Source organism: Pogona vitticeps, chromosome 3 (assembly GCF_051106095.1).
Source record: "Pogona vitticeps strain Pit_001003342236 chromosome 3, PviZW2.1, whole genome shotgun sequence".
In the NCBI taxonomy this organism is placed as follows: Eukaryota; Metazoa; Chordata; class Lepidosauria; order Squamata; family Agamidae; genus Pogona; species Pogona vitticeps.
This window is the reverse complement of record NC_135785.1, coordinates 263,212,044-263,224,441: the sequence shown is the minus strand read 5'-3', so window position 1 is coordinate 263,224,441 and position 12,398 is coordinate 263,212,044. Positions and strand designations below refer to the sequence as shown.

Below are 12,398 nucleotides of genomic sequence, written 5' to 3'. Positions count from 1 at the left end.
CCCCCCCCCCCAAATTCGTTATAAGACTTCTCGTCCATTACTCAACAGAGGGATGTGTTATTTAAATATCTCCCAAGCCAGTGGTTCTTAACCTTGGGTTACTTAAGTGTTTTTGGACTGCAACTCCCAGAAGCCTTCAGTACCAGCTGTGCTGGCTGGGGTTTCTGGGAGTTGCAGTTCAAAAACACCTGAGTAACCCAAGCTAACACTCTCTGGGCGTGTTCAACTACATGTCCCATTCTGCTCAAATGGAAGGACCTGACCTGGGGGGGGGCTCTTTGGACTCCCATCCCCAGAATTCCCCACCCAAGGCCACCTTCTTTGACATATGCAGTACCTGTTGCACGTCTGGCTCCATGAGAATCACACACCAGAGAATCAGTTTGTTTAATGTTACTTCAGAAAGTGAAGCCTAGTTGTTTCCTACATGCAAGAAGGCTTTGGAAACATCTATTCCACACACACACGTTTTTTTTGCCTCCTCCTTTTGGTGGGAAGGGTATTTGAGAAATGAGAACAGAAATGAGCATTATAGCCTAGAAAGAGAAATGGATTTTTGGCCATGGAGACCAAGGCGATTTTTCCCTATTGATCTCTCTGAATGGATGGGGAAGAGGACGACAGGTTAAAAAATAATAATAGCCCGGAAGTATCTTTTGCATACAAAAGAATTTACCTCTATAGCCTTAAAAGGCACGTGACATAAAACTCTGCGTTCTTTTCAATGAAACCTTATTTGGAGGATCTGATCATAGACTCGAAAGGGCTAGAGCGAAGCCGCATGGCGGCCGTCGTGGAGGACCGTCTTTGGGTCTCTCTAACCTTCATCTCTGTGGTTCAAGTTAAACCCAAGGAGGGCAGACCTTTTAAAAAAAAGCACGTCTCTCTCTCTCTCTCATCTCTATGGTCGCGCCTGGCGTGTGGCAGCGCCCCCGCGAGGCCTGTTGGCGGTCAGCCGCCAGAATTCGGCCGAGCTTTTCCCTCCGGCCGTTGCCGCCGTTTTCCCGAGAGGCTTTGCGCTCGGGAAGCCGTTGCTAAGCAGCGGGAGCGGCCTGGGCCCACTCGGGGCCTGGTGGCGAGGATGAAGCAGAGGAAGCCCAGGGGGTGCCCGCCTCGCCCCGGCCGCAAACGGAAGGGTGAGGAAGAGGAAGGGCCTCTTGGGGGGAACGGGGTGACCCATAAAAATATGGGGGGGGAGGCGCTGTGTAGTATCGCCCCCCCTTGGAGAGGGGTTCCCGGGAGGGGGTGCTGGCCAAGGGGGAGAGCCTGCCTCCCCACAGACCCACAAACACACCCACAGAGTGTGAGGTGTGTTTTTTTTGGGGGGGTTCTATAAACAAAGAACTGCAAAAGTCCGACCCAAGCCCCCGCCTGTTTGCCGCTTGCCTTGGAAAATATCCATTTAGTGGGGGGAGGGGAATATGTCCATTTTTGTATATTAATGTCTATTTTGCCCTTGAACGTGCATGCCTGGATAGGGCTGCCTTTTGGGATGTGTTGTTGTGGTGATGTGACACCAGGTGCCCTCTTTGCAACAACCCCCGCTGAACTCTTGCAAATTTCTTCCAGCCTGTGGCTTCCTTTTAGGGAGTCGGTCCATCTCGTATTGGGGGGGGGTCTTCTTCTTTTCCTGCTGCCTTTCCACTTTTCCTGGCCTGAAGGTCTTTTTCAGAAATAATCCTGCCCTTCTCATGTTGCACCCAAAGCAGGACAGCTTCAGTCTCAACATTTTTATTTTTTATTTTTTGCCTCCAGAGAGAGAGAGAGTTCAGGCTCGATTTGCTCTAGGACCTCCCTCCCTTCTTCGTCCAGGGCATCCCCAAAGCTCTACTCCAGCACCACATTTCAAACCACATTTCCTCACCCTTTTCCAGCTTTCTGTTCCAGCTTTCCACACCCATACAGGGTGACTGGAAAGACGAGAGCGTGGATGATCTCGGGCTTGGTCTCTAGCCGCCCATCCTTGTTCTGAGTTAAAACAGCCTCTGTGACTTTCTCAGTTTTTTTGTAATTGTGAGGTGCTGCCAAGTCACCTCCAGCATACGGTGTGACCCTATAAATCAGCATTTTCCAAAATATCTGCAAGATCCTCAGCAGTTCCGCTTAGCTTTTGCAGATTCAAGCCTGTGGCTTCCTGTAGGGAGTCTCGTATTGAGTCTTCCTCTTTTCCCGCTCCTTCCACATTTAATTATAATAATATATAATTTATTGTCATTGTAAGTATATACACAGTATACCATACAACGAAATTCACAGACACCCAGAGACCAGACACATGCACATACATAACATTCCCCAAACACTCCCCACCCTCTAAAAAATTCCCCACTAAAAATACAAACATCTACACCTCAGGCCAAGTAACACAGTCCAACTAATTATTCACTACTGGTGGTCTTTAAGCTCATTATTAATTGCAATTATAGCTCTAGGATAAAAACTATTTAGAAAACGTGTGGTCCGAGTCTTAATTGTTCTATATCTTCTGCCAGACGGTAACAGTTCAAAAAAGTTATAAGCAGGATGGGAAGAGTCTCTCAGGATGCTGTGTGACTTCCTCAGACAGCGGGATGTGAAGATGTCATCCAGGGTTGGTAGCTGGAGCCCGATGATATTCTGGGCAATTTTAATGGTTCTCTGTAGAGCTTTTTTGTCCGCAACAGAGCTACTCCCAAACCATGCCAGAATGCCATAAGTTAGGACACTCTCAATGGTGCTACGGTAGTAGGACAGAAGTAAATGCTGTGATAAATTTAACTTCCCGAGCATTCTCAGGAAATACAGCCTCTTCTGTGCCTTCTTTATTAGCATGTTGGCATTTATAGTCCATGAGAGGTCCTCTGAGATGTAAGTACCCAGAAATTTAAAACTACCAACTCTCTCCACTTCCTCACCGTTTATGTACATTTCCCACCATGATGATCTTTCCCAGAGAATCCTGCCTTCTCAGGATGTGCCCCAAGGACGACAGACTCAGTTTCAACATTTTCACCTCCGGAGAGAGTTGAGGCTTGGTTTGTTTGTGCTCCCCCTCCCTTGTTTGCCTTTCTGATATATGTATTTATTAATAGACTGGATTCCCTACTCGTACGTTTAATTCAAAAAAGGAGATTGATTCAAGCAATCAAATAGGATTTTTATTTAGGAACCAGAGGCAATTGGTAGAAACACACCTTTTGGGGTTGTGGTTGAAGAGCTTTGCTTTTCAGTCGTGACACCAAGGAGTCTTCTTTCATGCGAAGCTTTTCTGAATTCTTTTAGCTTCTGAATGAGTTTCAGGGTGTTCCTACATTGCCATTAAAAAAAAAAAGTATGTTGGGTTTTTAGTACAGCTACAGATGTAACTTTTTAAACAAATGGTTGCGATTGTATATACTGTACGTTTAATCTCTGTTTTGAGCTGCTTGGAAAACTTGTAGCTAAAAATATATGTAATGTTATTTATATCAGTTAATGGCCAACTGTGAACCCCCATATGCTTCTGAATTACAGCTCCCATGATCCCCCACTCTGGCTTGGAATGCTGGCATGCTGAAAGTACCCAGAGGGCCACAGGCCCAATCCAGGTTGACAGGTTTCTCGCATTGGCCAAATAGTAACGCTGTGTTTGTTCTCTGCCTCTCCGCAGACCTCACGGATATTTCCCCCTCTACAAGCTTGCCGCCTCTCGTCGAAGGCCAGCTGCGCTGCTTTCTAAAGCTGACCGTCAGCAAAATCTTATGGACGGTTTCCAAGCCACCAGCGTCCTTCCTTGTCCGGGTGAGGTGGTGGGGAGAAACCTCAGATGGCACCATTTTTGTTCCCCGGGATACCTCGCAGATGGAGCAGAAAACCCTGAAAACCACCACTCGCTACCCGGTTCGATGTGGACCCAAACAGTTTGCCTCTTACCTAACAGGTAGGAGCAAGCTGAGCTTTTGACATTTGAGCCTGTCATTTCTTAATGTATGGTTGGGGAAGCCATCAAAACACATATGGAACAGAGAGGCCAGGAACACATTCAGCTTTGATACATTGCCTAGAAAGCATATTTGGCGGCAGAGATTAAATCAGTAACTTTTTTGGACTGCAACTCTTAAAACCCTCCAGCCAGCATAGGCACTGGCCGTGTTTCCTAAGGCATACTGAGAGCTGTATTTGGAAGGAGAATTTTTTCTGAGTTGAGGCTGGAAGAAGCTTAGTGTCTTTCAGAATATAGGATGAGGAAGGTTTGCAGAACTTTTATACAGTAGTCTGTCCTATGCTGGGTAACAGATACTCTCCAGTGTCTTATTAAGTGATGTTTACATAACCATGAACTAACAGTGCAATAGTGCTACGAAAAAAGGCAAATGCTATTTTAGGATGCATTAACAGATCCAAATCCTGTGAGGTGCTAAGTTCCCGTCTATTTGGCACTGGTTAGGCCTCATCCAATTCTGGACACCACACTTCAAGAACGATGCCAGTAAACTGGAGCAAGATCAGTGGAGGGTGACAAGGAGGATCAGGGGGCTGGAAACCAAGCCCTAGGAGGAAAGACTGAAAGAACTGGGCCTATTTAACCTTGAGAAAAGAAAATGGAGGGAAGATAGGATAGCACTTTTCAAATACTTGAGAGGTGGTCATTCAGAGGAGGGGAAGGATCTGGTCTTGATCACCCCAGAACACAGGATACGTAATAAGGGGCTCAAGCTAAAGGAAGCCAGATTTTGGTTGAATATCAGGAAAAACCTCATAACTGTTAGAGCAGTACGACAATGGAAACAATGGCCTCAGGAGGTGGGGAGCGCTCCAATTCTGGAAAAATTCAAGGGGAAGTTAGATAGCCATCTGTCAGACCTGCTTTGATTTGGATTCCTGCCTTGAGCAGGGGGTTGGACTAGATGGCCTTAGAGGCCCTTTCCAACTCCATAAGTCTATGTTTCTAAGAACCTGTTATTTGAAAATCTAAAGGCTTCTACCTAGAATACCTAAGTTTGCCCCTGAAAGCATTTCCCTTCCCGTTATATTTCGTTAGCCACATTTTAAGATGTTTGGAACCTGACATAAACAAACACTGAAATTACTTTGGGCTGATTGTATGTCCACTCTTTTGGAAAATTTTCCTTGTGTGAATTCCTCCTTTCAGAAGATTCTTCAGGTTATTTACTTATTAGCTATCAGTTTCTTAGTGATAGCTAATAATGAGAGATTATTTTGGTGAGGGGAGATTCTTTCCCATTGCCTCTTTCAGGGAATTTGTTTCAAAGAAAGAGTTGGCTGGAATATTTTTATTGTTTGGTCTGGAAAGAAATCATGTAAACGTCATTTGTATTTTGTTTTTCAGACTAGACCAACTGGTTCTTTTCCCCCCTTTCTCTCCTTATAGATATGGGCGCTCTAATCCTGGAGGTGATGACCAAGTCAGACCACCTTCCAATTGGACAGGTTCAAATAGGTGGGCTGGCCCGGCTCTCCCCAGGCCACCCGATTAGTGGGTTTTTCACCATTGTTTCGCCGGCATCTGAAAAGATGGGAGAACTGCAGGTAGCTCTGAAATCCTTTCCTGCTTTACCTTTTTCTTGAAGGGAAACACATGCTCCAAACTTGGATTACTTAAACTATAGTCGTTGTGCAAAAGCTTAACTGCTGGTGGCTGATTCTGGCCCATAGTTTGCTCACCCAGCTGGTGGGTGGATGGCTCAGTGAGTGAGGTATAGAGCCAGAGGTTGGGAGTTCAGTTCCCCACTGGTCATTTATTTGAAGAGCCAGCCTGGGTGGCCTTGGGTGAGCTGAACAGTCCGTGAATGTTCCCAGAAGAAGGGAGTGGGAAGCCACTTCCGAATACGCTTTACCTAGGAAACCCTGAAAAGGGTTGCCCTAAGTCAGAATCGATTTGACAGCCCTTGATGGCTCACCATGATGCATGGGGAAGAGATGGAAACCTTTCAGTGAGGAATTATGTGTAAACCTGTTATTTAGATTTCTTAAGCACCGGTGAGGTGGGTTGGGCAGGGAGACATTCGTTTCAGAACATGATTAAACAGTCCTCTGTGACTTTGAGCCAAGATACGCATTACAAATCTTTGGTTTAGTTCTTCTCTATGCCATTCAACAGGCGGGCCATTTCACAGGTCAGTCATCCAGACCATAGGCCCATATATCTGTCGGCCAGCCCAACCCACGTGTCCTGTCACACCTTTTGCCCAGTGATCCCTTGGACCCTCAACATAGTTCCTGATCAACAGTGAATATGGGCTCAGAGTGCTAAACAGTCAGTGCCTGAAATCCTGTTGCTTGGCATGGTAAGTTGCAACTAGAGTAGGCACATTGAATCCATAGAACCTAAGGAGGAGCTGACTTACAATAGACCCACGGATCCTGTGGGCCTACCCCATTTGCAACTTACTACACTGAGCAACAGGTTTTACCCAATAATTATTTTGCCATCTTAGGAAGTTTGTGAAAACCTCTGCATCTTATCTAGACCCCTTCTGCCTTCCACCGGTCTGCAGTCTGCTTCCCCCTAGTTGAGAATGATGGGACTAGACAACCCCTAATATATTATTTTATCATTTTTGGTGCCTTGGTTTAGAATGTGGGCCATACAGTCCTGTGCAAGTTATAGTAGCTTGATCAGACTACAGCAGTTTTGTAAAGGTTGTCGGGATAATATATCGAATCGAAGCAATGAAATAAAACATTGTGTACGTGCCAAGGACCACAAGCCCTTTCAAATGCTCTCTTTTCAGATGTCCCTCGTTCTGGAACCTCTGTCTGAAACCTATGATAGCAGCAGCTCCGTTCCAAACGCAGGTGTGAGTTTCAGTGTTGGTTTGCCAGCCCAAGGAGCCAAAGAGGCAGTCGAGGCAGCCCCATTGCTTGCCCCACCTCAAATTCAGAAGCCCTCCAGCACCAGTTTCAGTGGAAGAGAGTCTGTGAGCAGTAGCAGGGCTTCTACACCCAGGTGAGAGCCTCTTTCCCCTTAGATCTTACCAGGTCTTTGTAGCTCAAGTGGTTCCTTCCTCCACTGCCCTGTGGTAGAGGAAGGCGGCTGCATGTTCAACCCCCCCCCCCCCCCGGGCCACTCAGGAGAGAGGCCAGCCCTTACCTATTGCTGCTAGGTTTTTGGGGCTATCTGTTAGAAGACATATTTTGGGTGAAACAGCTGTATATCTTTCACAGTTAGACACAAAGTGGAAGCCTGGTAAACCAGGGAGTATCCAGGTGGAGGAATATGTCAGTGTCTTCCTTGAGAGATGTCATTTTTTCCTGCCAATGTTATGGTCCTCCCCTTCTGCTGTCCACATTTATGCCTTCAGCACAAATCTATTCCTAGCCAAACGCACAGACCTTGTTCCCTCTGCTCCTCCTCCACCACAGCAATAGATCGCGTGTGTGTGTCTAAAACAGCAGCTGAGGCATGGAGAAAATTAACCAGCCAATCTTCAAATAAACTTTCTAACGTTGCTTCTTTTTGGAATAGGGGGAAAGATCACTTGTACTTCGAGGAGAACTCGGAGAACATTGGGCCAAACCACCCCAAGCCACGAAGTTTGTTTCCCAGCAACTTGGATCGTGACGCCGAAGTGAGGTTAATTGGGGGAAGCCGAAACCCTGCCCGGGTTCTTTCTTGCAACAACCCAGCCACAAAAGATCTCATTTCAGGTAAGCGCCACAGCAGTCTGGTTTCACTTATTAATGCAGACACTGTTTTAAAAATTGTTGCCATTTATTTCCCCAGTACAAATGACTGGCCTGTAAACCGGCACTCATTGTTTTCCTTTGTAGCATGGATTGACGCTTCTCCTCTTTTCCACCAGCCCTTTTGGATCAAGGCAGTCGGCTCCGAGAGGCCATGGTGGTGTCTGCAATGAAATCCAGCCCAGACTCTGGTATAGAACTATATGACACTCACCCTTCCCTGAAGCAAGAGGCCACTAAGTTAGCTGGAAAGTGAGTTTTGGTGGTAATGTTTGTATTATTACATTGGTGATATTTAACAGGTCTCCAAACAGTAGAGTGGAATAGATTGTATTTTCAGACGAGCTGGCAGTAGATCATAGAAATCATAGAAAAGTGAAGTTGGAAGGGGCCTACGAGGCCATCAAGTCCAATCCCCTGCTCAAGACAGGAATATAAATCAAAGGATATCTGCAGTTGATTATCTAAGTTTCTCTTGAATGTATTCGCGAAGGCTTTCACGGCCGGGATCTAATGGTTGTTGTGGGTTTTTCGGGCTCTTTGGCCGTGTTCTGAAGATTCTTCCTAACGTTTCGCCCATCTCTGTGGCCGGCACCTTCAGAGGACAGCACCAGATCAGAACACAGAGTGCTGTTTGTTCTTATCCTGCTGTTGGCACTCAGCTTCCCTTGGCCCATTTTCATTGGACTATCCTATGTAGGAATCTGAAAAACCTGAATCTTGGCCTTCCATCTACTGTTGAGGATCCTTTGCAACCCCCACCTGACGACTCAGAATTTGACCTGCAGGCTGAGGACAGGGCAATCCATCTCTTGTTGAACAGGTAAGGAGTGAAATGTTGCTGCTGTAATCAGGTTCCAGCAACTATGTCCATCGGGAACCCATTTTGCAAAAATAATAATAATAATAATTGTTTCCAGGAATCCCTTTGTTCAAGGCTCAAGGCATTGTTTCTATTCTTTAGATTAGTTGCTGCATTCAGAAGCCCAGAGTTTTGCTGAAACACAGAATGAGGTTGCTTTTCTGTCTCTTTTCTTTGCTTCTGGAACCAGACTTAACTGCTTTATCTTTTTTTTACATGTTTAATCAGAGGCAAGTCCTCTTAAATATCAACAGATCTTAAGTGTTTACAGTAGGTGCCAGCTTTGAAAGACAGATTTTGCAAAGTGAGTTACAATCAAAAAAGAAAGAAGAAAAGAATTGAAGTACAACAAGAAAGAAATTAGAGTTAAAAACCTCAGATTATTACCTAACAAGTTATGAAGAATAAACCTGAGAAGAGGGAGGAAAGTTGGAGATTAAGCTTATCAGTGGTTTTATTAATCTAGTAGAGTTTGTAAGATTTTTGGGCATGAATTCATTCTCTTTTCAGTGTTCAGCATGGCAGCTAGCAGGTTAGTGTCAGGTCAAAAATTAAATAACTGGTGCAGTGTTGAGGTTAGGGTTAACACATGAGTGGGTATACACACACTTCTATATACACAGATACAGGTGTATGATTGTATAATATATGTATGTAATCTTTTTTTAAAAATACATTCTGTGCTACAGTTCGGATCTTTCCCCTGTGCGCCTTCTGGATGGTTCAGGCTCACCTCCAGAGTCTCTTTCCCTCGGAAGTGATGTATATGACAGCGAGTTAAACGATCCCCACTATGACCAGAGTCTGTTGGAGAATTTGTTCTACACAGCTCAGGTAAGTACACAAAGCGTCCATGTGGTCTTGCAGCCAGTATTCTGCTAAAGCTTTCACTGGCTCGGGTCCTTATGACCTGTTTACCCTGCCAAGCCTACCCTGTTTCCCCGAAAATAAGACCTAACCTGAAAATAAGCCCTAGTAGGATTCTTCAGGATGCTCATAATATAAGTCTACCCCAAAAATAAGCCCTAGTTAAGTGAAAAATAAGCCCTAATTAAGTGCTTTTGAATTGTGGTGCTGGAGGAGGCTCTTGAGAGTCCCCTGGACTGCAAGGAGAACAAACCTCTCCGTTCTGAAGGAAATCAACCCTGAGTGCTCCCTGGAAGGACAGATCCTGAAGCTGAGGCTCCAAGACTTTGGCCATCTCGTGAGAAGAGAAGATCCCTGGAAAAGACGCTGATGTTGGCAAAGTGTGAAGGCAAGAAGAGAAGGGGATGACAGAGGACAAGATGGTTGGACAGGGTCACCGAAGCGACCAACATGAATTTGACCCAACTCTGGGAGGCAGTGGAAGACAGGAGGGCCTGGCGTGCTCTGGTCCTTGGGGTCACGAAGAGTTGGACATGACTTAACGACTAAACAACAACAAGTGAAACCCCCCGCTCTCCACCATTGTGCAGAAACCAGAAGATAACATGACTGTAAAATAAAACCTCTGAAAATAAGCCCTAATGTGTTTTTTGGAGCAAAAATTAATATTTTTTCGTGCAAACTTGGTATTATTGCCAGGACACATATATGTAGTGATCTCTTCCAGTGTTGATAGAAAGCATGGAGTTCAGTATTATGATGCGTGGTTTGTTGGTGCGGGGTCCTAGTTTTGGTCTCTGTTGTCTGCCGTAGGAAAGGGTCTCTGTAGAGATGGTGAAAGGTTTCCCACCTGGCACCGTCAACCATGGTTTCCAGTAAAAGTTGGCAGTAGCAGACTAGACGGAACAGCGGGCCCCAGAGTATGGCAGCTTTGGCCTGTCATTCTGTTCTCCAATAATAAGCCTTCAAGCCGTTTGTTTGTTTGATGACCAAAGAGTGAGACCCCGGGCATGTAAAGCCTGGCAGGGCCACAGTTCAGCACACAAAGGGTTGACCTGATTTTGTAACTTAAGTTCCAAGTGTTTGCTAGTTCTTAATAACGTTAGCCTGCAAATATGATTGTTGTTGTTATTGTTGTTAGCAGTAGCAGCAGCAGCACGAAACAAAGAACCAACTTTGGCAAAGATATGCTGTTTAGCTGCCTAGTGGAGAATCTTGTTTGTTGTAGCTGTGCCAAGTTGTGTCTGTTTCCAGATGGGTGAGGTGGGATGTCAATAATCAGAGGCAGCCAATGTGTGCCCCTTGTTACAGGCACAGCGCTTTGCGTCTTGAAACGTCTTGCGGCCAGGTTTTTACATTGATAGAACTGGGGACAATGTTTGGCAGTGGAAGAGAAATTAAAATCTTGGAGTGTTTTGATCAGGTTGTTGTCTTGAACCCTGAGTGCCTTTATATGTTGTTTAATGCTTGGAGTAAGTACCCTGAAGCTTAGCACTGTAAGAGGATTTGAAGATTTAAAACACAGTCCTTTAATTGTGGTTGGCTTCACCGAAAAGCATCGTGTTCAAAGGGCCAGATTGGAACTTGCATTCGATAGAGTTACAGACTAATAACAGGCGTTCATGTTAACAGTTACCATAGACGCATTAAATCTGTGTAAGGGGCGACTGGCTAGCAGATAGATAGACTGTAGTGAGGTGGGACGAGGGTGGGAGAAGCTGATGCAGCAAAAAGGAGAAGGGGAGAGACCTTCCTCCCAGTCTGGCCGGAAAGAATCCAAACCCCCAGGCCATGGAGGGCATTGCCTGATGACCATTCTGAAAGGGGCTGCTTCATGCATAGTTTTGCAGGGAATCCCAGTGGGGACAGCTCCAGGACTCGAATCTGGAAAACATACTTACCAAAGACCGGGGAGACTTTAGATCATGACCTCGAATAGTGGGACTGGCTGGCAAGAGAGGGAAAAGCATGCTTTTCCCAAGCTGTGGTAAAACTTCCGTTAGCACAGATTCCTGCGTAGACTTTGATAAGAGTCTCTGTCATGATTTCAATTGGGCTTACTAACCGGAATGGTGCTTTCATTGCTCAGTTCCTGAGAGTTTCTGTGGATGTTCAATAAATCATGTTTTCTTCGATTGTTTTTCAATCCTTAGAAATCAGACAGCAGCTTGAGTGATTTCCTCAGTGAAGAGGAAGATGCCATTTCTTCTGGGAAACAAAATCTCTCTCGGAGAAGCAAACCACCGACAGCACTGAAAACCTTGGGGTCAAGCCCCTCGGGACAGAAAGAGAAGACTCCGGGGACAGAAACAAGGTGAAACGTTTGCTATGGATTCCATTACACAGTACTGTTGTGTCTTGTTCAGTTCATTCTTTTTTGGCGTGCTCCCCTAACCGATGGCTCATTTTGACCTCTTTGTGCTTGCATTCTTCTGCCCAGCCATTCTGCTGGACCCCTCCTGCCTCATGAGACTTCCGTGGCATCTACAGAGGAAATGCAAGCGGTCAACTTGAGTCTGGACAGACTGGCGGTGTTGAGTCAGATCCATTTGGCAAGAGTGGTCATTGAGAGTTTAGGGGTCTCCCCCGAAGAGATCGTTCGGAACACCCAAGGCAAGAAAACGTCCATTGGAAAACCACCCAGGCCGATCCGGGAGAAAAAGAGGTATTAATTCTTGTCTCGGTCACCTGCGTAAGGCTCGCTGTCCTGTTTGCTTGCCCTGATCTCAGCTGGAGCCATGTGGCTTGTACTTCTTTTCATAAGTTCCCAGGTTTTTTCATAAGTGGTTGGCTATGGTCCGCTGAAGAATTGACGCTTTTGAATGGTGGTGCTGGAGGAGACTCTTGAGAGTCCCCTGGACTGCAAGGAGAACAAACCTGTCCATTCTAAAGGAAATCAACCCTGAGTGCTCATTGGAAGGGCAGATCCTGAAGCTGAGGCTCCAATCCTTTGGCCATCTCATGAGAAGAGAAGACTCCCTGGAAAAGACACTGATGTTGGGAA

The 12,398-nt window shown here is 45.8% G+C and overlaps 1 protein-coding gene across 1 annotated transcript in view; it reads left to right on the top strand.

Annotated features, from left to right (window-relative positions):
* Positions 1 to 1,002: 1,002 nt before the first annotated feature.
* Positions 1,003 to 12,398, top strand: part of C2CD3 (C2 domain containing 3 centriole elongation regulator) — a 55,033-nt gene continuing 43,637 nt past the window's right edge. Inside the window, exons 1-10 of the mRNA XM_072993421.2 lie at positions 1,003 to 1,136; positions 3,629 to 3,898; positions 5,351 to 5,508; positions 6,714 to 6,928; positions 7,448 to 7,629; positions 7,785 to 7,917; positions 8,366 to 8,488; positions 9,217 to 9,361; positions 11,548 to 11,708; positions 11,835 to 12,059. Of these exons, the coding sequence (XP_072849522.2) occupies positions 1,082 to 1,136; positions 3,629 to 3,898; positions 5,351 to 5,508; positions 6,714 to 6,928; positions 7,448 to 7,629; positions 7,785 to 7,917; positions 8,366 to 8,488; positions 9,217 to 9,361; positions 11,548 to 11,708; positions 11,835 to 12,059 (1,667 nt within the window). The 5' untranslated portion in view covers positions 1,003 to 1,081. The remainder of the gene's footprint in view (positions 1,137 to 3,628; positions 3,899 to 5,350; positions 5,509 to 6,713; positions 6,929 to 7,447; positions 7,630 to 7,784; positions 7,918 to 8,365; positions 8,489 to 9,216; positions 9,362 to 11,547; positions 11,709 to 11,834; positions 12,060 to 12,398) is intronic.